The sequence below is a fragment of the Erinaceus europaeus genome, chromosome 16 (assembly GCF_950295315.1).
Source record: "Erinaceus europaeus chromosome 16, mEriEur2.1, whole genome shotgun sequence".
In the NCBI taxonomy this organism is placed as follows: domain Eukaryota; kingdom Metazoa; phylum Chordata; class Mammalia; order Eulipotyphla; family Erinaceidae; genus Erinaceus; species Erinaceus europaeus.
In genome coordinates this window covers 20075499-20099697 of record NC_080177.1, presented here as the reverse complement: position 1 = coordinate 20099697, position 24199 = coordinate 20075499, and the positions used below count along the sequence as shown (strand labels likewise).

Sequence of the window (24199 nt, the reverse complement as noted above, 5' to 3'; positions counted from 1 at the left end):
TGCTCCCTCTGCGAGGACCTGGGGCTTGAACTAGGGTCCTTGCACATTGTAATATATGTACTCAACCAAGCCCCCTAAAAAAAAAAAAACTTAACATTAAACAAAATATAGAGAATACTGGACAAGTGTGTCATGTGGAGGGTATAGCATATAAGGCAGGAAGTATGAACCAGTAGTTCTGTTTGGAGGGATTATATTGAGTGATGGGGGAATTATAGCTTTGTAGATGGGTGTGTGCATTTTAAATTAATAAAGAGATAAATTAATAGAGAGATAAATTAAGAGGGAAGTAGGAAATAGGGAGAATGACACCTGCAGCATTGCTTCTCCTCTTGTGAAGTTTCTCCCTCTGCAGGTGGGGTCTGGGACCCTTGCACATGGTAGATAACAGTACCGACCAGCCCTCAGGCGTGTGCATTTTTAATGTCCACATTATTGTGGAAGTAATGACTCAAATGCCAGTGTCAGTGATGGCAATGCTTTTTGAGTGGGAGGGTGCTGCTCTCCCCACATCGTCTGGTCTGCTGAGCTCTGGTTCCTTTACCTCCTGTGCCTCTGTCCAGCATAGCCACACGTCAGACTGTCAGCTTCCTGGCTTGGCTCCCTCTGGAGAACTGTCTAAAGTCCAGCAGTAGCCTGGACCGCAGCCCCCAGTGAATGTACAACCAATCTGTGGATTACTGCAGCATTCTAGGTGCTGACAGGATGAATACACCACAGGTCACTGGTGAATTTCATGACAATACTTTAAGGAGTTGTTCTTTCAGGGTATCAAAGAGGAAGTTGATTAGAGAAAAAGCTGGGTGCAGAGGATGAAAGCAGTGAGCCAGGGAAATAGGCTGAAGCTAGTCAGATTTTCAAGGCAGGCCAGGACCACAGTTGCCACTAGTGTGTGGGGAAGCGTAAAACTCAAACAACCAGAGGGTGTAGAGCCAGGCCTTGGAAAAACCATCCCTCCTGGTGCGAAATGGGAAGACCTGGCCCTCCAGACCGCTGGGGAGGGGCTGGAGAAAGTGTTTGCTCAGTGGTCTTAATGCTTTCTGGGGCTTGACCTGGAGGTCTTGGGGTGGTCGGGTGCGAGGAAGGATGCACCCCCGGAGTTGGCAGAGCCTGGAGGTCTGGGCAGGCCGGCCTGGAGATGGCTGGCGGAGGCAGTGCCCAGGCTCCGTGCTCTGCTGTGGCCTGGGCTCTGCAGGTGGAGCGCAGGCTTCCGCCCGGGGCGGAGGTGGCCTTGGGGTGCACCCCCTCTCGTTGCCGGCTTCCTTGCACCGTGAGGTGGAGCCGCGGTGTAGGCCCGGTTCGGCGGGAACCCGTTTCGTTCTTCCTCTTTGCAGGTGCTCCTGGGGAGGAGACAGCCATTCGCCATGCCGGCCTCGCAGCTCCCGGCCCGGGCCTCCCGCACGCCGCCCCCGCGGCACGGCCCTGTGCTGCACCAGTGAGGCGGAAGAAGCGCGGCCTGGGCGGCGGCGGCGGCGGCGGCGAAGGCGAAGGCGCCGCCCCCTTGGCGAGCTCCGCGACCCGGCGGCCTCCGCAAGACCCATGGCGGATCCTACAGCCGGGCGGGCCCTGCGCGCAGGCGGCCCCCGCTCGGCCCGGCCCGCGGGCCCCTCGCCGCCGCCGTGCTCGCGCTCGCGCTCGGGTTCCGAGTCGGAGGAGGCCGAGCTGTCGCTGAGCCTGGCCCGCACCAAGACCCGCTCGTACGGCAGCACGGCCAGCGTGCGGGCGCCGCTGAGCGCCGGCGTCCTCGAGCGCCATGTGGAGCACCGGGTGCGCGCCGGCGACACGCTGCAGGGCATCGCGCTCAAGTACGGGGTCACGGTGAGCAGGTCTCCGGGGCGGGGGGCAGCCTGGTGGCTTCTGGGGGTGCTGCTGGGAGAGCTCGCCGGGCGCGCTCTGCGGGCCGCTGCCCTGGGCGCCCAGCTGGTCCCGCAGCCGGAGGGGCGGGCGGGCGGACCTCCCCAGCTGGGCGCCTCCAGCCCTGCGCCCTGCCGGGACTGGCCCGGAGCTGTGGTGGGAGGAAGGCAGGCCGGGGAGCCACCTTCACCCCATTTTCAGCCCTAGCCTGACCACTCGGTCTTATGAGATGTGTGCACCTGGGCCGAGGATTTTGTTTTCTGTGTATACCCGCATTGTGATGAGTCACAAGGAAGGGGACTAGTGGCTCCTGCTGGATGTTTCTGGCTCTTATCGATTATGCTTCTTTATTTAGAAGCGAAATAGCACTCCTGGGCTCTCTGGCAACTGTGAATGTGACACCTGTCGCTAAGCAGCAGCAGCCAAGGACTGTGGTCTAAGTGAGCTGGAGAGCAGTGTTTATTAGAAATTTATGAGTGTGTGCGTCCTGGGCTTATTGTATTACACTTCTGGGAAGAACATGGAAACCAGAGGGAACATACAATTTCATTAAAATTACTTATAGTGGGAGTCGGGCGGTAGCGCATTGGGTTAAGCGCAAGTGGCACAAAGCGCAAGGACCAGCGCGCAAGGACCGGCGTAAGGATCCTGGTTCCAGCTCCCAGCTCCCCACCTCCAGGGGGGTCGCTTCACAAGTGGTGAAGCAGGTCTGCAGGTGTCTATCTTCCTCTCTCCCTCTGTCTTCCCCTCCCTTCTCCTTTTCTCTCGGTCCTAACAACGATGACATAAATAACAACAACAACAATAAAAAAAAACAAAGGCAACAAAAAGGAAAATACATATAAAAAATTTTTTTTAATTACTTATAGTGACCTCGGAGCCATGTGATGGCATTTTTAAAAAAGCTTTTATTTATTCATGAAGATAGAAGGAAAGAGAGAGAGAACCAGATATCACTCTCGTGCAGGTGATGCCAGGGATTTAACTCAGGACTTCATGCTTGAGAATCCAATGCACCACCTCCCAGACCACCATTTTTTTTTTTTAATGCTTGAGTTCTGTTTCAGTTTTCAATGTTCTTTGCTGAAGCATCTTAACAGTGAAAAGAAAGATGAGTTTATTTACTTATTTAATCAGAGCACTACTTCGCTCTGGCTTTTGGTGGTGCTGGGGATTGAACCTGGGGTTTAGGAGCCTCAGGCATGAGAGTCTCTTTGCATAACCATTTTGCTACCCTTCCCCCACCTTTCTCTTAAAATGAACCTTTTTCTGGCCCTCCACCCAGTGGCAGAGACTGGATAATCCATTTTGCACATTTGAGCTGGTATATGTTTACCTAGCAGCTACGTCTGCCATTTAAACGTTTTGAGAGTAGGGAATCTTGCTTCATAGGGGTGTGCTGACATCTTCCTGCCATGCATAGTCCCACTCCATCCTCTTGGGAATCTCAAAAAATGGGAACACAGAACTGTAGTTGTTACGTGCAAGGATGAAGCCTGATTTGGTTCAGAGCTAGAGGAGATAAACAGGAAATACCAGTAATTACTCCAGTTGCATGTTGGCTGTGTGCTGTACGGTGCGTTTGTCCTGTTCTTTATTCAGTGATTTCCCTAATAGACCTTGGGGATAAGTATAATTCTTCTTTTTGCAAATGGGAAGATAGCTGTAAGGGTCTTTTCCAAGCATGCTTGTTCATGTAGATTAATTTGATTTAGCATAGTGATACAGCATTTGTTTTTTTCTGTTACTTCTGATTCCCACCCCCCCTTTTAAAAAATATTTATTTATTTATTTATTCCCTTTCGTTGCCCTTGTTGTTATATTGTTGTAGTTATTATTGTTGTTGTTATTGATGTCGTCGTTGGATAGGACAGAGAGAAATGGAGAGAGGAGGGAAAGACAGAGGGTTAGAGAAAGACACCTGCAGACCTGCTTCACCGCCTGTGAAGTGACTCCCTTGCACGTGGGGAACCGGAAGCTTGAACCGGGATCCTTATGCTGGTCCTTGTGCTTTGTGCCATATGTGCTTAACCCGCTGCACTACCACTCAACTCTCCTCCCACCCTGTTTTTATACTAGTTTTTACTAGTTTATACTAGTTTTTATACTAGTCTTATCAAGAGCTCTTTTAGCATCTTGGGTGAGAACCAATTGGATTTGAAGTACAAGGAGGATCCCAGGACAGAGACTCTGATAAGGGGTAAGAATGGAGATGTGGGTGCCAAGCCTGGGCTGCCTGGGGGAAAAAGCTGAAGTAATGCTCAGTGCCTCCCAGCAAGATGTGGGGAGGAAAAACGCCCTTTTAATTTAGCCAGATTGTGTGCATGTTCCCAAGGTGCTATGTGTTCTTGAGTCTCTCTCCGCACTTGGGGTGTCTACGCTTGCTGTTCATCTAGATGGAACACCCTAACCCCAAGAGCTGTGTTCAGGGCCCACTTATTACCTGGGGGTGTGTTTAGAAGAGCTCTACACTTTTAATAATTAATTAATTAATTAATTTTATGGAGACAGAGAGGAATTGAGAGGGAAGGGGAAGATAGAGAGGAAAGAGAAAGAGACACACCTGCAGCACTGCTTCACTTCTCCTGACGCTTCCCCCCTGCAGGTAAGGACCGGAGGCTTGAACTGAGGTCCTTACACATTGTACCATGTACATTCAGCCAGGTGCACCACTACCTAGTTTCCTCTGCACTTGTTTTTCACGCTCAGCTACTACTGCCTTTAATTTTTTAAAAAATGTATAATTTATCAACAAAGGCCCTCACGTTGACTTGGGTGACTTGCTCCCCCACTGCTTTCTAAGCTTTTGCTTAATTGTCTCTTCCTCATCACCTACAAGGGGAAGAAGCTTCGCAGGCGGTGGAAGAGTGCTGCAGGTGTCTCTCCTCTGTGTCTCTCTCCATCTGTTAAAAGAAAAAGGAAAAAAAAAAGTCACTGGGATAACCCCGGTGGCAATAAATAAGCAAATAAATATCTCTTCCATGAGGTCTTCCTGACCACTCTGCCAAGTTGCAGCCTTTCTTCTCCCTAACACCCCTCCCTGCTTTCCTTGCTTTGTTTACTCAGTAGTATTTAACATGCATCTGGTCTGCCCCACCCCCACATTTTCTTTTTCTTTTTTTTTTAAATTTATTTCTTTATTGGGGAATTAATGTTTTACATTCAACAGTAAATACAATAGTTTGTACATGCATAACATTCCCCAGTTTCCCATTTAACAATACAACCCCCACTATGTCATTTATCATCCTTCATCCCACCCCCACATTTTCTATCTTTCTGGTGATACATTAGTGAGTAAATAAAAACCTGTGATCTTAAAGGTTATGCAAAAAACAAAACAAAACAAACAAACAAACAAAAAAACAACTCATCTCTAAGGCTCCAAGAGAGGGAAGAGAGAAAGAATACTAGAACATCACTCTGGCACATGTGATAATGGGGATAGAAATTGGGACCTCATTCTTCTAAGCCCAGTGCCCTAGCCTCTACGCCTCTTCCCGGGCTGTGGAACATATATGTATATATATTCCCTTCTGTTGCCCTTGTTGTTTTATTGTTGTAGTCCTTATTGTTGTTGTTATTGATGTCGTTGTTGTTGGATAGGACAGAGAGAAATGGAGAGAGGAGGGAAAGACAGAAAGGGGGAGAGAAAGACAGACACCTGCAGACCTGCTTCCCGCCTGTGAAGCGACTCCCCTGCAGGTGGGGAGCTGGGGGCTTGAACTGGGATCCTCACGCCGGCCCTGGAACTTATCTTTTAAGTTAGTAAATAAAGAAAATATTTAAGTAATTAAGACACGCAAACACTTTTTTCCCCAATGAGCCTGTGCTAGATGCTGGGGTGACAAGATCATACTACCTGTCCTCTTTTCATTTATGGCCTGAATGCCAGAGAGTGCTTCCTGCAAGCCTCTAGCTACTGGAGAAGCCAGGGAGCTTGTCTGACTGTATTCCATGCTCACCTGGCCCAGGGTGGACCCTCCACACACGTGTCCTTAACCCCCTGGACAACCTGATGGGTATGGACTCAGGGTCTGGTGTTCTGACTGACACTGAGAAACAGGATCCTGAGCAGGGGCCAGGGGGAAGGGGGGAAGAGGTTGAGGGAGGGGCTACAAGCTGCGGGGCTGCAAAATCTCAGGTGTGGTCAGCTCTCTAACTCACAGAGAGGCAATCCTGCTGATAACCGTTCATTTCCTCCTGCTCGCCACTGGGCCTTTCCCTTGAAGGAAGCTCAGGTTTAGATGTGAGCATCTCTGCTGGCGTGAAAGGCATTTGAGGAAGTGGTTAAGTGGGTCTGGAAGAGCAGAATTGTGCTGGCCGAACTGAGAATGCAGGTCAGATCTCAGGCGCCAACTTTCTCGCAGCTGGGATTTCCCTGACTGCGAGATCTCCACCCAGACAATAAAGAAAATGAAAGTCAGAAGGGGCTGGGAGGGAACCTATAATTTGCATAAACTTAGTCATCTCTTTGTTTTCTTCTGGCAACTCACTTGCTTGTCCTTCAGAGACTACCTGTCCCCTGTGCCCTCTGTCACTTCTTTTTCAGCTTTGTCCCCAAGGTCTTCTCTCTCTTTCAAGAAGCTGTTAACCCTAGTTATTTCTTAACATTTCTTCTAACAACTCACCAGAGAAAAGGCAAAAATTTTTAAATCATTTTATGGGTAACAAGCATTCTGAGTTAGAAATGACAGAGTAGGGGGTTACAGCAGTAGCCCAGTGGGTTAAGCGCACATGGCATGAAGCACAAGGGTTGGCCTAAGGATCCCGGTTCGAGCCCCCAGCTCCCCACCTGCGAGGGGGGTCGCTTCACTGGCGGTGAAGCAGGTCTGCAGGTGTCTGTCTTTCTCTCCTCCTCTTTGTCTTCCCCTCCTCTCTTGATTTCTCTTTGTCCTATCCTACAACAACAGTAGTGACCACAGTAATAATGACAACAAGGGCAACAAAATAGGAAAAATGGCCTCTAGGAGGGAGTTGGGTGGTAGCGCAGCAGGTTAAGTGCAGGTAGCGCAAAGCATAAGGACCGGGGGCATAAGGATGCCGGTTCGAGCCCCAGGCTCTCCACATGCAGCGGGGTCGCTAAAGCAGGTCTGCAGGTGTCTGTCTTTCTTTTTTTTTTTTTTTTTTTTTTTAGTCTGGGCCCCTTTGTCAAAGATTAGATGTCCATACGTGTGGGGCCTCATTTCTGGGCTCTCAATTCTATTCCACTGGTCAGTGTGTCTGTTCATGTTCCAGTACCAAACAGTTTTGATGACAATGGCCCTATAGTATAGTTTGAGATCTGGCAGTGTGATGCCTCCGGTTCTGTTCTTTTTTCTCAAGATTGTTTTGGCAATTCTAGGTCTTTTCTGGTTCCAGATAAACATTTGTAGCATTTGTTCTATTCTCCTAAAAAATGTGCTTGGGATCTTGATGGGGATAGCATTAAATTTGTAGATGGCTCTGGGTAATATATTCATTTTGATGATGTTAATTCTTCCAACCCATGAGCATGGAATATCTTTCCACTTCTTTGTGTCTTTTTCAATTTCTTTGAGTAGTGACTCATAATTTTCAGTATACAAGTCTTTCACTTCTTTGGTTAGGTTTATTCCTAGATATTTTATTGTTTTTGTTGCTATAGAAAAAGGAACTGATTTCTGGATTTCAATTTCTTCTAACTTAGTGTTTGCATAGAGGAATGCCACTGACTTTTGAATGTTAATTTTATAGCCTGACACATTACTGTATTGCCTGATGATTTCCAAAAGCTTCTTGCTAGATTCCTTAGGTTTTTCCATGTATACTATCATGTCATCTGCAAATAAGGAGAGTTTGACTTCTTCTCTTCCAATCTGTATTCCTTTAATTCCTTGCTCCTGCCTGATTGCTATGGCAAGAACTTCCAACACTATGTTGAATAGTAATGGTGATAGTGGGCAGCCCTGTCTAGTACCTGATCTGAGGGGAAATGCTTCCAGTTTTTCACCATTGAGTATGATGTTGGCTGTAGGTTTGCTATATATAGACTCCACTATCTTCAGGAATTTTCCATCTATTCCTATTTTTTGTAGTGTTTTGATCATAAAGGGATGTTGTATTTTGTCAAAGGCTTTCTCTGCATCTATTGATATGACCATGTGGTTTTTGGTCTTGCTTTTGTTGATGTGGTGGATCACATTGATTGATTTACGTATATTAAACCAACCTTGCATGCCTGGGATAAACCCCACTTGGTCATGATGAACAATTTTTTTGATATACTGCTGTATCCGGTTGGCTAGAATTTTGTTCAATATTTTCGCATGTATGTTCATTAGAGATATTGGTCTGTAGTTTTCTTTTTTGGTTGTGTCCCTGTCTGCTTTTGGTATCAGGGTGATGTTGGCTTCATAGAAGCTGGCAGGGAGTATTCCAGTGTCTTCAATCTTCTGGAAGACTTTTAAAAGTAGAGGTATTAGTTCTTCTTTGAAGGTTTTGTAGAATTCATTTGTAAAACCATCTGGTCCAGGACTTTTATTTTTGGGAAGATTTTTGATAACTGTTTCAATTTCATTAGCTGTGATGGGCCTGTTCATGTTATCCACTTCCTCTTTACTTAGTTTTGGAAGTTGGTAGGTATCTAGGAAATCATTCATTTCTTCCAGGTTCTCTAGCTTGGTGGCATATAGTTGTTCATAGAAGCCTCGCATGATATGTTGAATTTCTGCAGTGTCTGTTGTGATTTCTCCTCTTTTATTTACTATCCGATTTATTTGGGTCTTCTCCTTTTTTTGTTTTGTGAGTCTGGCTAAAGGTTTGTCGATTTTGTTTACTCTTTCGAAGAACCAACATTTACTTTCATTGATCTTTTGTATGGTTTTCCTATTCTCAATGTTATTTATTTCTGCCCTAACTTTAGTAATTTCTGTCCTTCTGGTTGCTTTAGGATTCCTTTGTTGTTCTTCTTCTAGGTCTTTAAGATGTGCAATCAGGCTGTTTATTTGTGCCTTTTCTTGTTTCCTAATGTGTGCTTGTATAGCTATGAACTTCCCTCTTAGGACTGCTTTAGCTGTGTCCCAACTATTTTGATAGCTTGTGTCTTCATTTTCATTGAACTCTCGAAACATTTTGATTTCTTCCTTGATTTCCTCTTTGACCCAGAAGTTGTTAAGAAGTGTACTGTTGAGCTTCCACATTTTCGCACTGTTTCTAATCTTTTGTTGATTGTTAAGTGTTAGTTTAATTCCACTGTGGTCTGAGAAGATGCTTGGGATGATTTCAGTGCTCTTGAATAGGCTGATGCTGTCTTTGTGGCCTAACATATGGTCTATCCTTGAGAATGATCCATGTGGATTTGAGTAAAATGTGTATTCCAGTTTCTTGGGATGAATGACTCTGAAAATGTCCAATAGTTCTAGTTTATCTATCTCTTCATTTAGCTCCCTTATGTCTTTATTGATTTTCTGCCTGGATGATCTGTCAAGTTGAGATAGAGGGGTGTTGAAGTCCCCTACTATGATTGTGTTACTGTTAATATATTGCTGTAGCTCTTTCAGTAGAAGTTTGATGTATTTAGATGGCTTCTCATTGGGTGCATAGATATTAATAATTGTTAAGTCCTCTTGATTGACTGATCCTCTGAGCAGTAAGTAGTGTCCATTCCTATCTTTTTTAATCTTATCTATTTTAAAGTCTATAATGTCAGATATGAGAATAGCTGTTCCTGCCCTTTTTTGTGGGCCATTGGCTTGAATGATAGTTTTCCATCCTTTCACTTTAAGTCTGTGTTTGTCTTGTTGCGTTAGGTGAGTTTCCTGTAGACAACATATTGTTGGGTTGTGTTTTCTGATCCATCTTCCTACTCTGTGTCTTTTAATAGGTGAATTCAGTCCATTGACATTTATTGATATCAAAGATTGAAGATATTTTAACGCCATTCTTGTAGAGTTTTAGAGTGTTTTGATATATGTTCTATTTGTGGTGGTCTGGTTGTTTATAGGAGACCTTTCAGAAATTCTTTCAAGGCAGGCTTGGTAGGTGTCTGTCTTTCTCTCCCCCTCTCTATCTTCTTCTTTCTCCATTTCTCTCTGTCCTATCTAACAATGACGACATCAACAACAACAACAATAACTACAACAACAAAAAGGGCAACAAAAGGGAAAATAAATAAAATAAAGAAAGAAATAAATGCCTCCAGGAGCAGTGGGTTCATAGTGCAGGCACTAAGCCCCAGCAATAACCTTAGAGGCCAAAAAAAAAAAAAAAAAAAAAAAAGGTGACAGTGTAGGGGACCAGCTGGTGTCTTACCCAGGAGCACACATGCATGATGACTAAGGTTTTTTTTTGTTTGTTTTTTGTGGGGCTTATCATCCTAGCCTCAGCACCTAGGCCTGTGTTGAGTTCACAATAGCTTCTCTGTGAGTGATTTTTTTTTTATTGTGTCTCATATTTTGAGCAGTGTTTTTTTAAAAATTTATTTCTTTATTGGGGAATTAATGTTTTACATTCAACAGTAAATACAATAGTTTGTACATGCATAACATTCCCCAGTTTCCCATTTAACAATACAACCCCCACTATGTCATTTATCATCCTTCATGGACCTGTATTCTCCCCACCCACCCACTCCCACCCCAGAGTCTTTTACTTGGGTGCGATATGCCAATAACATTTCAGGTTCTACTTGTGTTTTCGTTTCTGATCTTGTTTTTCAACTTCTGCCTGAGAGTATTTTTTAAATTATTTTTGTTTTTCTTAGGGGGGTTAGTGGTTTACAGTAAATACAGTTGTTGCTACATGTGTAAGATTTCTCAGTTTTCTGCAAAAGACTCTCCTCCCCAGCCTACGTCCTTCTCCACTGTCATGCATCAGAACCTGAAAGTCCCATTCCTACCCGAGTCTTTTGCTTTGGTGCAGAGTACCCCAAACCCAGTCCAAGTTCTACGTTGTGTTCACCTTTCTGTTCTTATTTATCAACATCTGTCCATGAGAGAGATCATTCCATTTTCATCCTTCTCCTTCTGGCTTATCTCACTTAACATGATTTGTTCAAGCTCCATCCAAGATGAGGAGAAGGTGAATTCATCATTCTTTATAGCTGAGTAGTATTCCATTGTGTATATAGACCACAACTTGCTCAGTCACTCATTTGTTGTTGGACACCTGGACTGCTGCCAGGTTTTGCCGGGCTAGCCTGAGGGTGTTTCTTCCCGGGGCACGTGCTCTCTGGGTTGGAGAGAACTCAGCTGGAGCCAACCTGGGCTGCTGCTTACTCAGCGACTCGGGAGAGAGACCAGGAACTCGTGGAGGAGCGGGCACGCAATGTTTCTTTATTGATCAGAGACAGTGCTTTTATATATTTAGATAAAGATAATTTATTTATTGGATAGAGACAGAGCAATTGAGAGGGGCAGGGAAGATAGAGAGGGAGAGAGAGAAAGAGACACCTGGAGCACTCATCTTACTGTCTGTGAAGCATCCTCCCTGCAGGTGTGGACCAGGGGCTTGAACCTGGGTCTTTGCATTCTCTCCCTCTCAATAAAAAGAGGAAAAAGTTGCCCTGGGAGGTCGGTGGGTGGTATTCCACATACATGAAGCCCTCAGTTCCTTTCCTGGTATCACATAACCTAAAGCCCAAGTTATTTACCTTGGTGTCCATGTGACCTGCTGCATACTTCTTCCTCCCTACACATCATCCACACCATTGTTATTATTATTGTTTTTGTTATTTTGTTTATATGTATGTGTTGTGTGCACGTGTGCATGCAAACACACTCTGGTGTTGGACCTGCACTTTTCCCTCCAAATTGTTGCATGGCTGGTTTCATTCTTGAACTTTCCTACAGGTAGCAAGGCTTGAAGCTTATGCAGTTGGTTCAGTAAGAATTTGAAAGAGGATGTGAGGGTGATCTGGCTGCGACATCTGTCACTCCATTGATCGCCAGGGTTGATTCGGCTGATCTGGCTGGCTAGGCAGGTGTCCCTGTCCTCCCTCACTGCTCCATGTGCGTCCCTCCCGAAGCTTCGCGCTCCATCGAAGAGGTCGACCTTCCCCGAATAGAGACGGACCCATCTTCGGTCAAGGGTATACGAGTAGCTGCGCTGCCCTGCTAGAACCTCCAAACAAGCTCTCACGAATGTAAAAGAATAGCATAGGTTGGGGCTTCAGTCATTAATAAGGGTTTCACAGAAAAGATTTTTTTTTTTCTTTCTCTTGTTTGTGTGATGTTAGAGTCTTGCACATACATAGTTTCACACCTCCAGGACTGCCTTTTTTTTTTTTTTTCATTACTAGGGTTTCACCATTCCTGGCTAACTTTTAAAGATAGATGGAGAAGGGCCACATCGTGGTGTACCTGGTTAAACGCACATACTACAGTGCAAAAGGACCCAAGTTCAAGCCCCTGGTCCCCACCTGCAGGGGAAAGATCCATGAGGGGTCAATTTGTCTCTGTCTCTATCCAATAATAAAATTAAAAAGATTTCAAAAAATAGGTAGACATAGGGAGAGTGGGAAAGCTAGCACGACACTAAAGTTTCCCCCACCTACCTACCCTCTAGCCCCTGCCATGTGGTGGAGCCAGGCTGGAACTTGGGTCACATTCATGGTATAACTGGCACCTTCTCAGGTGATCTTGGCCTCATGGCAGACTTACTTTCTTTTCTTATTTATTTATTGCTTCCAGGGTTATCGCTGGGGCTTGGTGACTGTACTACAAATCCACTGCTCTTGGTGGCCATCTTTTTTCCATTGTTGTTGCTGTTGCTATTGTTGTTGTTGTATAGGACAGAGAGAAATCGAGAGAGGAGGAGAAGACATAGAGGGGGAGAGAAAGACACCTGCAGACCTACCTCACCGCTTGTGAGGTGACCCGTCCCCTGCAGGTGGGATACCAGGGGCTTGAACCGGGATCATTGTGCCCATCCTTATGCTTCACGCTATGTGCACTTAACTCAGTGCGCTACTGCCTGCCCCCCTATTTATTTCTTTTTAAACCCACCCTAGTTATCACTGGGGCTTAGTGGCTGCATGATAGGAACACTTGACATGCAGCATCCCACTGCGTTCTCCCATGAGGAGTAAGTGTCTGAGGACTCACTTTCCAAAGAAAAGAATCAAAGTTCACAGGGACTGTATAGCATGGAATCATCATACAACTGGAGGATGAAGCGATGAGGACTTAAGAAAAGTTTCTCCAACCTTGAGTTTTCTTATAGCCTGTGAATGCTTCCTTCAAACCACAGAGCTGGGGACAGGAGGTGAGGGTGAAAGCAGGAGTGAACAGTAGCTCATTTCACCTTTGTAATGGTTCTGCAATCTATGTATTTCCCTCATTCATATTACCTCTCTCTCTCTTTCCCCAGAAAAAACAACAGAGACTCAAGAATGTTCAGTGGCACACATAAATCCATACTGCAGGGGAAACAGCTATACTCAATCAAGTTCAGTGTGGCTATTATAATGTATGGCCAATTCTCCCTCTTCTCTACCCCCCCTCCTTTTTCTTCTTCCTAATCTACCAATTTCTCTGCTGAGCTGGCCTGGAAACTCACACCATGCCACACATTTCACATGTACCATCTCACTTTCACCACAACACTTAAGTGTGAGGTATCTGACCGAGATAGTTTGTTATAGTGGTTAGGCACCTTGACTTGGGAATCTGAGGCCTGGTTTTAGATGCCGTCTCACCAGTGGGAACTGAATGAACATGAGCTTGTTATCTCATTGATAAGCTTTTTTTAGTATTTAATTTTTTATTTTTATTTATTGGATAGAGACAGAAATTAAGAGGGGAGGGGAGATAGAGTGGAAGAGAGAGACACCTGCAGCCCTGCTTTTCCACTCGCAAAGCTTTCCCCCTGCAGGTGGGGACGGGGCTTGAACCTGGGTCCCTGTGCATTATAACATGTGTGCTCAACCAGGTGCGCCACTGCCTGGCCTATCTCATTGAGGCTGTATCCTCACTGTGAAGTGGGTATTATCTGATCTTCACAGGGTTGTTGGGAAGCTTAAATGAGAATATATATATATTTGCAAAAGACCTGTATACATATATATCCTCTGAAATATGTGTGTATATATTTTTGAGTTCTATAAAATGTGTATTTCATATACGAGAGGCACACAGAATATTTGACAGAACACATGGCAGGAGATGGTACCTATTACTCTCCACTTCCCAGCGAAGAAACACAAGTGATGACTGATTTGACCGGCTGTACATACAGCTTTTGAAATGCATAAGCCAGAATTTCTTTCTAGTTTTAAAGTTGATAGAGAGCCAGGATTAAAGAGCATGACTAATGGGACCGAATTATGAGAGTCTTTTAGTGGCAAGTGGGTTATAAGTGAAACCAAAATAGATCTTTTCAAAGAGTTGGGGCAGGGTGGGGGGAGATCTAATAGATGGTCCCTTTTCCTCCTGCTGTCCTACTATAAATCAAATCCATAAAAGGAGGCACTTAAAGTTTTTTTTTTCTTTTTCTCTTTTGAACTATAGTCATGCTCTGTATGATGGCATTCCAGGCAACAGTGGTGGTCCCCAGGTGTGCAGCGTGCATCTGAGATTCATGTCCACACACTCAATGACTATGCACAATGAGGCTGAAATTGGGCTGTGGAGACAGCATAACAGTTCTGCAAAAGATGTCCATGCCTGGGGCTCTGAGCTCCTAGGTTCAATCTCTAGCACCTCCATAAACCAGAGCTGAGCAGTGCTCTGGGGGAAAACAAACCAACAAACCAACCAGTGCAGAGATTGCCTAGCACCTTTCTCAGAACATATCCCTGTTGTCAAGCAAAGCATGACTGGACTAAGTTAAAGTATCTTTTTATGTAGAGTGAGTGGTCTTTTGTGTTCTGGCTTTCAGTTAGAAAGAAGTCAAAGTCCTGCCAATGTCTAAGTCCAGCAGGGAAGCAATTTCAGAAACCAGAATTCCTACCTTCTATACCCCCCCCCCCAAACAATTTTGACCCATACTCCCAGTGGGGGAGAAGTGATAGGAGGAAAAGGCTAAGAGGGCTCTGAACGCCAGCTCCATCAGGACCTGCAGAGAGAGGAGAAAAAAAGGAGGAACATTTGGTTGTAGTAATAGAGTCATGAGTGGCTTGAAGGGGAAGAGAAGATGGGATCTGGAAGAAAAAGGGGGCAATTATGTACAAATCTAGACCAATAGTTGTAGAGACAGTAGTTAACCTATGTCTGCAACCTTGGGAGAACCACAGTGGTTTGTAATGGAGGGATGGGGGATTCAAAACTCCAGTGGTAGGAATGGCGTGGAATTATACTCCTGTTGACATGTCATGTTGTAAATCAATATTAAAGCAGTGACTAAACTAACAAAGATGTCAAGGTTGAATAAAAGAGAACACGAATAGGCAGATTCATCTTAGAGATCATTTGTGTTGCTGTGGCACCAGGGAGAGGATTGGGACTCACACATAGATAATATCATCACTTAGTGGCCTCCTTGGGCCAGTTATTGTCATATTTTATTTTCTTACTTATTTACCAGAACACTGCTCAGCTCTGGCTTATGGTGGAGCAGGGGATTGAACCTGGGACCTTGGAGCCTCAGGCATGAGAATCTCTTTGCATAATCATTATGCTACCTCCCCACCATCTCATTATTTTAGAAAGAGAAGGGGTGGAGCAATGGAGAGACAGTGAGAGGAGAAACACGTCAGCACTGCTTCACCATCCATGAAATACCCATTGTGCTGTCCATTCTGTGCCCATATGGAACTGGGGTTTGAACCCAGGGCCTCCTGTTTGGTAAGCACACTCTGCTGTCTCCCAGTCCATGAGGAAGAAATTCAAAATGTAAAATTCTTATGTCTCTTTGATCTAGTTTAGGTTTAGAGTGGAGAATTAACTAACTTGAGAGGCTGGTTGTGTAGCACATCCAGTGAATTGCACATATTACCATGTGCAAGGACCCAGGTTCAAGCCTGGGTCTCCACCTGTAGGAGGAAAAGCTTTCTGGTGCGGTGGTGTGTGCTGTTGTGGAATTGATTCACCGACAGAATCACTTCTGACTAACCAATGAGCTTCCTGAAGTCAGGGCTGTGCCATTTCCACGGCGGCCTCACCAACAATCTTTTAAGCAGGTTAGCCCTTGTGATCTAGGCTATAAGAGGACACATAGTAAACCTCAGAAAGAGAACCAGCCTAAGGCTGGGCAGATGTGAGGCTGAAAGTGAAAGCAGGTGAGTTTTATAGGTCACTAGGTAGAAATATGGGACCATACTTGATAGGTTCAAATGCTAACATTGCCATTTTCTAATTCTCTATATTTGCTTTCTGAGATAATAATAGGAATAGTAGTATATTCTTGTTTCTCCAGATCATATATAAATCTTTTGCCTTTTACTAATAATAGGAATAATAATACAATCATGCTCTACTTAAAGACAGGGATACATTCTGAGAAAAAACCTGTCCCTGAGTGACTCTGCCACTGTGCAAACATCACAGAGCCTAATGACACAAGCCAATATAGTACAGCCTACTCTGCTACGAGGCTAGAGAGGGCCACCATGCACAGACTCAAAGGTCATTTTGCAGTGTATGATGGCAGCACGTTCCTACAATATGATCGCTGTTAGGACTAAAGGGAATAATTCTTGTGAGGCATTCAGAACAATGCCTGTAAAGAGACTAGAAAGAAACAATAGTATTAGCAATTGATGCCACTAAACTTCCTTAAAAATGAGGAGAGCGTGGGGGTTGGGTGGTAGTGCAGCGGGCGCGAAGCACAAGGAAAGGCAAAAGGATCCCAGTTCGAGCTCCCGGCTCCCCACCTGCAGGGGAGTCGCTTCACAGGTGGTGAAGCAGATCTGCAGGTGTCTCTCTTTCTCTCCCCTCCCCTCTCCATTTCTCTCTGTCCTGTCCAAAGGACGACATCAGTAACAACAACAATAACTACAGAAACAATATGGACCGACCAGTCAACACCCATGTTCAGCGGGGAAGCAATTACAGAAGCCAGACCTTCTACCTTCTGCAACCCTCAACGACCCTGGGTCCATGCTCCCAGAGGGATAGAGAATGGGAAAGCTACCATGGGAGGGGGTGGGTTATGGGGATTGGGTGGTGGGAATTGTGTGGAGTTGTACCCCTCCTACCTTATGTTTTTGTTCACTAATCCTTTCTTAAATAAAAAATAAAAAAATAAAAAAAATAAAAAATAAATAAAAACAAGGGCAACAAAAGGGAAAATAACAATAATAATAAAAAAAAATAAGGAGAGCATCTCACTTTTTGAGAGCAAATCCTAATGTATTCAGCAAAGAAGAAGGAAGGAGGTACAGTGATTCTCCCAGTTTAAAAACAAAAACCAGGAGCGGGCGGTGGCGCAGCGGGTTAAGTGCATGTGGCACAAAGCGCAAGAACCGGCATAACGATCCCAGTTTGAGCCCCTGGCTTCCTGCAGGGGAGTCACTTCACAGGTGGTGAAGCAGGTCTGCAGGTGTCTGTCTTTCTCTCCCCCTCTCTGTTTTCCTCTCCCCTCTCCATTTCTCTCTGTCCTGTCCAACAGCAACGACAACAATAATAACCACAACAATAAAACAAGAGCAACAAATAAATAAATATTAAACAAACAAACAAAACCCCAAAACCATTCTCTTTCAGAGTTAAGACTACATAAAGAAAATTGTGGGGTGGGGGATATTCTGAGGGCTGGGAGGTTGGGCACCTGATTTAGCAAGCACATTACCATATGCAAGGATTTAGATTTAGGCCACTGCTTCCCACCTGCAGAGGGGAAGCTTCAGTGAAACAGTGTTTATTTTTCTTCTCCCCTCTCAATTTCTCTCTCTGTCCTATAAAAAAAAAAAAGTAAAATTGCAGTAGGGGTAAAGCTTCACAAGTGGTGAAGCAGGGCTGCAGCTGTTTGCCTCTGTCTTCCCCTCCTCTCAACTTCTGTTTCTATACAACAGTAAGTAGTATAAAAACATGTAACATATTTTTTTAAAAAAGGAAGAAGGAGAAAAAGGAAAGAGCTGAGTAGTGCTCTGGTCTTTCTCTGTACCTCTCTTTCATTAAGTAAACAAAATTAAAAAAAAAAAAAGAAAAAAGGAAAATTCCATATAAGTAAGCCCATATAAATGACATTAGGTGATGCCACTGCTCTGAGGTGTGAACATTAAGCTTTTTCTTTTCTTTTCTTTTTTCCAAATTCAATTGCTTTGGTCTTAACTTGTTCTCATTTCCATACTTTCTCCCATGCCCATTATACTTGTTTGTTTATTTGTCCTCCAGGGTTATTTCTGGGGCTCTGTGCCCGCAGGCACTACAAAGCCACTGCTCCTGGAGGCCTTTTTTTTTTTTTTTCCATTGTATTGGATAGGACAGAGAAATTTCAAGGGAGAGAGACCTGCTTTACTGCCTGTAAAACAACAACCCCCCCCCCCACCACAGGTGAGGAGCCGGGGGCTTGAACTGGGATCTGTGCGGATCCTTGCACTTAGTACTATGTGCACTTAATCAGGTATGCCACCTCCTGGACCCCTCCATTATATTTATCACATAATTCTAGAGACAAGGGATTCTATGAATAAAAGAATCATATAGCAAATTCTAATGAATCAGGTAACAAAAATGTTAAAATGAGAATGGGATTTATTACAAATCTACATTTTTTTTTTACTTAGTGTTTTCCTTTTCTGTTTTTTTTTTTTTTTTTTTTATTTATTAAAATGGAAACACTGACAAGACCATAGGATAAGAAGGGTACAACTCCACACAATTTCTACCACCAGAACTCTGTATCCCATCCCCTCCCCTGGTAGCTTTCCTATTCTTTAATCCTCTGGGAGTATGGACCCAGGGCCATTATGGGGTTGCAGAAGGTGGAAGGTCTAGCTTCTGTAATTGCTTCCCTGCTGAACATGAGACAAATCTACATTTTTTCAGGGTTTAAAACTGCTGATCTTGGTGAAAGCTGCCTTGTAGGAGAAGTGTATGTGTATGTGTTTAATTTATTTTTACCTTATTTTTTTATTTGGGAAACAGAATTTCCCAACATCTCTTTAAATAACTGGGGTAACCAGGGATGTGGATAAGCCAGGATCATGCATCTCACATAGAGAAAAGCATCACTCACATTTTGCTCGTGAATATTTTTAGTTACGTGTTGTATAAGAAGCCAGACTTCTAGATTTATTTATCCACAACTCTGTTTCCTTTTTGAATCTTCCAGATGGAGCAGATTAAAAGGGCAAATAAACTGTTTACCAATGACTGTATATTTCTGAAGAAAACATTGGACATCCCCATTATAACAGAGAAGCCTTTGTTGTTTAATGGACTCAACTCAGTTGATTCTCCAGAAAATGAAACTGTGGAGAGCAATTTTTCTCAAGCAGAGCATCTGGGAGTGGCCGAGGAAGAAGACATCTCTCCTGTCAGCCCTCCAGAATCCCAGGTTCAGCCTGTGCAGTCTGAGGAAGTATCTGCCAGAGATTTCCTGCAGAGACTAGACTTGCAGATTCAACTGTCAACACAGGCAGCCAAGAAGCTCAAAGAAGAGAGCAGGTACAAATATACTGGTGAAATGGTGGCATCAGGATAAATTATTCTCAAGATGGCCCTCTTGGGGGCTGGTAAGATAGTTTATCTGGACAGAATACTTGTTTTGCCATGTGCATGGCTCAGGTTCAAACCTGGTTCCCACTGCACTGATGGAAGGAAGCTTCAGTGCTGTGGTTCTCTCTCTTTCTCTCTCTCTTCTATCCTAAAAAGTCAACCCAGAATGGTGAAGCCCCGGCAACAACAAAGAGACTGTCCTCTTGGAGGCCGAGAGCTAGCTCACCTGGCAGACACACGCCTTATCATGTGTGAGCCCCCAGCACTACAGGGGTGTAGCTGCAGGGGGGAGGCTTCAGGAGCATTGGGACAATGCTCTGGTGTCTCTTTGTCTCTCTCTCATTCTTCTCTCTCTCTTTCTTACCTTCTACCTAAAAGAAAAGATAGACTAGCTTTTCTTGACTTTAAAAAGTATTTTAGGTGGGGCCAGGCAGTGGTGCACCTGGTTGAGTGCACACATTACCATGTGCAAGTATCCAGGTTCAAGCCTTCCTTCATTCCTGTTTTTTTTTTTTTTTTTTTTTTTTTGAGGGAAGCAGGAGAGGTTCCCAATCACTGCTTAGCTCTAATTTATGGTGGTGTAGGGGACTGAACCTGGAACTTGGAGCCTCGGGCGTGAGAGTCTGTTTGCATGACCATTATGCCATCTACCCCCCACCCGGTATCTCTCTTTCTCTCTCTGTACCCTCCCTTTCCTCTCAATTTCTTTCTGTCCTATCAAATAAAAGAGTAGGGTTGGGGGTGTGGTGGCCACTAGAACCAGTGATTTGTCATGTAGGAACCAAGCCCCAATGAGATAACCCTGGTGTCAACACACACACCAAAAAGAAAAAACAAAAACCTCTATTTCAAGTTCAGAAAGACATTTTTAATATGCAAAGAATAAAAAGTTCTACACTCTAAATAAGGTTTTAGCTGTTGCAGTGCTCTTGCCTGCTATTTACTATAGAAAGTGACCTTTTTTTTTTTTTTTTTTTTTGCTTTAATAGTGAAACTATCCAGCTAAATTTCCTGGGTAGCAGCCAAGTAGAGACAGCTAGTTGACACCATCAAAAGGAAGCATTGAAGACTTGCATAATACTGCTCCACGTAGACATTGGTCAAAGATTTCTCTTTTATTTGTTGCCAGCTGTTCCCTACATGGGAACCCAGGCAAGTTTCCATTGTTCTTTAATCTGGTTCCAGAGCAGACCTTTCTCCTATGGAAGTGGCTCCTTTCTTCTTTAGGTTTCTTAGACTGCTGCAACTTATCCTGCTACCTATCCTTGCCTTGGCTACCAGAAAGCTTATGTCTCAAGCTGATGCTCAGCTCAACTCCTGTAATACTTCTTTGGGTTAATATATTTGTATGTTTTCTCATATTACAGTTTTTAAAAAAAAACATTTATTTGCTTTATTTTAATAAAAGTGAAAGGAAGAAAAAGATTCAGAGGGAGAGACAGAAAGAAAGGGAGATATCAGAGGACTGCTCAGCTCTGGCTTATGGTGGTACGGGGGATTGAGCCCTAGGACTTTGGACCCTCAAGCATCAGTCTTTTTTTTTTTTTGCATAGCCATATGCTGTTTCCCCTAGCCCCTTAGTCCAATTTAACTTTTAAAATATTTTATTTTTAGCAACACCAGAGAAAGATGGGACATTTGGGATCAATCTTCAAACCTCGACACTATGGCCACTGTAGCCCCTGCCACACTTGGCCTTGTCTCAGCTTGGTTCCTTTTGAGTCTCCTTCTCTGTATTGCCGAGCACATCCTAGGAGCAGATGAAGGGCGCTTTCCTGGTAACAGATCTTACTAAAAAGCAAAACTCCAGCCACGGTCTCTGTCACCGTTTTCAGTATTGACACTGCTAGGAAACCTGCTGAATAAGTTAAAATTTCTTATACTCATTCTAACTAAAACTAGTGAAAATCTAAGAGAAAGGCATCAAAGCCCATGCTCTGAATTATAGGAAAGTTGAGTGGTAGCTACAGGTATTATGCTGACCTGTCCTGTCAGAGTCTCCAGGTTATTCTTACATGCAGTTGGGGGTCCCGTGGCTAAATTTCTAAACTTAAAAATATTTATTTATTCCCTTTTGTTGCCCTTGTTGTTTTATTGTTGTAGTTATTATTGTTGTTCTTGATGTCATCATTGTTGGAGAGGACAGAGAAAAATGGAGAGAGATGGGGAAGACAGAGAGGGGGAGAGAAAGATAGACACCTGCAGACCTGCTTCACCGCCTGTGAAGCGACCCTCCTGCAGGTCGGGAGCTGGGGGCTCGAACTGGGATCCTTAAGCCAGTCCTTGTGCTTTGCGCCACGTGCGCTTAACCTGCTGTGCTACCTCCCGACTCTCTAAATTTCTAATTTAATTCATTTTAGTATATGTATGTCTTATAGACACCCCAAATCCTTCTGAGTAAAAGGTAGAGTACATAAAACATTAACAACTACAGGGGCTGGACAGTGGCATACTTCATAGAGTGCACACATTATTATGTGCAAGGAGCCAGCTTCAAGCCCCTGGCATCATCCATTTGCAGGGTGTGGAGGGGAGCTCTACAAGTGGTGCTGCAGGCATCTATCTATCTATCATCTATCTATCTATCTATCTGTCTATCATCTATCTATCATCTATCTCACTTCCTTCTCAATTTATCTGTCAACATAAGGAAGGAAGGAAGGAAGGAAGGAAGGAAGGAAGGAAGGAAGGAAGGAGGAAGGAAGGAAGGAAGGAAAAAGAGAGAGAGAGAAATGGCTGCTAGGAGTGGTGGATCCATCTTGCTGTCAGCGAGAACCTGATGGCAATGAAAACAAGTTAGCAAATATAAATTATCATAATTGATTCATAGTCTAATATAGAATTAATATTCTTTTTAAAAAGTATGTAAATGTATAGCAGGTATAAGGAGCTGGGAATATAGCTCACTGGTAGATCACATGCCTTGCATATATGAGATCCCAGGTCTGCCTCTCTCTCTCTCTCTCTCACAGACACACACACACATACACACACCTCTCTCTTTCATACACACACACACAGACACACACACACCTCTCTCTCTCTCACACACACACACACACACACACACACACACACAATTATTTATTCCAGTAACCGACTCACTAGTAAACTGGAAACAATAAGGTACATCTTAATGAGTATTTACATATCATATAACTTTCAAAGCATGCAAGCTTCTATAAGTTGATGAGCTCTTGTCCTCCTTCCACAGGTGGATGGTAAGTTCTATAATAAGTATTATTATAGAACTTATAGTATTATAAGTATTAAAAACACTTGACTCCTGCTATATTCCTTTTTTGTCAGAGATGAAGACAGTCCCTATGCAGCTTCTCTCTATCACAGTTAAATGACGGGGGCAAAGGATCTACCTGGACTAGGAGATGACTGGATGATCACAAAGAACCTTACAGCTGAAGCCTCCCATTTGGATTTTCACAGCGTACATTTTTAAGACAAGAAGTTCTGTCTGTTGCAAGTGCACTGAAGCAATTCATCTCCTCTGACATTCTCTAAGTTTCAGTCCTTATAATGGCATGATAGAAAACTGTATCCTAAAGCTCACCGCTTTTCTTGGTGATGGTAGTTTCTGACTAGCATTAGTAAATACTAGTTGACACAAAGCATCAAAGGCTACCTACATATTTAAGCTAAAAGCAGTGCTGATCTCTTGAGATATATTAATTATGTGAAGAACACGGTTGCTGTTTGAGTGATGCTGACATTGCTGTGTGTTTATATCTTAAGTGCTCTCTATATTTCGATATGTATTACTTATATGATGAACCAAATTTTGTGTGCTATTTTGTAAGAAAAAAAGTAAACTGGAAAAAAAAAACCTGGATAAGAAAATAAACTATGTTTTCATATTTGGGATTTCAATTTTTTTTTTCAACCAATGAGAACATACAACTGAACAATGAATTGCACTTTCAAAATGGCAACAAATTGTCCTCTACTTTTATTACAGTGTAATTTTGAATATTTTTAATAATTTAAGAGCAAAGCAGTTACAGCTAATCAACCTTTTCAATTAAATTATGTTTGAATTGATGTGGGTCAGATAAGGTGAAACATGAAATGTGGTCACAAGGAAAAAGAGGGGGTGGGTGGTGGCTCACCTGGTTGAATGCACACATTACCATGTGCAGGGAGTCTCCTATTCCTACTTGCAGGTGGAAAGCTTCACAAGCTGTGAAGTAGTATTGCAGATGTCTCTTTCTTCCTCTCTATTTCCACCCCCCTTGATTTCTTTTTGTCTCTGTTCAATAAAATAAAAATAAAGGAACAATACTATGGTCTTATATGTGAATGAATTATAGTTTAGATTTGATAAATCACTTTATATATGTTTTATAGTTGTCGGGCTGAGCTTCATTGACGGGAGACAGACGACCCGGGACTCATGGCTGGGTTGTACGCAGTATCTCTTTATTCATGCAGGACGCAGCGCAATCTATACCAAGCTAAACTAACAACTAACTAAAATGAACAATGTTGTCTTTATATATACTTCCCAAGTAGGGTGTGAATAGGATGTGACGCAGAGAGGGTGGAGAGAAAAGTGACTGGTGAAAATCAGTCAAGGAGAGGATCAGGGTGTGACAAGGAGAGGGGGTGGAGCAGGTGAGAATTCTACCACTAAACCACCAATGCCCTGGAGGGAAGGTGGTGCTTTATGTAAATGTAAGAGAGATTTATGTAAATAGATGGCAGTGGTTATGTAAATAGAATACAGTGGTTATGTAAATAGAATGCAGTGTTAAGCAGGGGGGATTTAAACC

General features: G+C 43.7%; 1 protein-coding gene and 1 pseudogene across 1 annotated transcript; one reads left to right on the top strand and one right to left on the bottom strand.

Moving 5' to 3' along the window:
* The first annotated feature begins 984 nt into the window (after positions 1-984).
* LYSMD2 (LysM domain containing 2) lies at positions 985-23289 on the top strand. The gene is made up of 3 exons (XM_016192022.2): positions 985-1818; positions 19027-19361; positions 22722-23289. Exons 1-3 carry the CDS (start codon positions 1087-1089, stop codon positions 22762-22764), a joined length of 1110 nt encoding a protein of 369 aa, XP_016047508.2. The 5' UTR covers positions 985-1086; the 3' UTR covers positions 22765-23289.
* Positions 21353-21476, bottom strand: LOC132533641 (small nucleolar RNA SNORA44; annotated as a pseudogene).
* Positions 23290-24199: the final 910 nt, after the last annotated feature.

What these genes read in the sequence shown, in the direction of transcription:
- LYSMD2 (XM_016192022.2), top strand. Translation starts at nt 1,087, where the DNA reads ATGCACCCCCGGAGTTGGCAGAGCCTGGAGGTCTGGGCAGGCCGGCCT. An exon ending in CGCTCAAGTACGGGGTCACG is followed by an intron (nt 1,819 to 19,026) that starts GTGAGCAGGTCT and finishes TGAATCTTCCAG; the next exon opens with ATGGAGCAGATTAAAAGGGC. An exon ending in AAGCTCAAAGAAGAGAGCAG is followed by an intron (nt 19,362 to 22,721) that starts GTACAAATATAC and finishes CTTTTTTGTCAG; the next exon opens with AGATGAAGACAGTCCCTATG.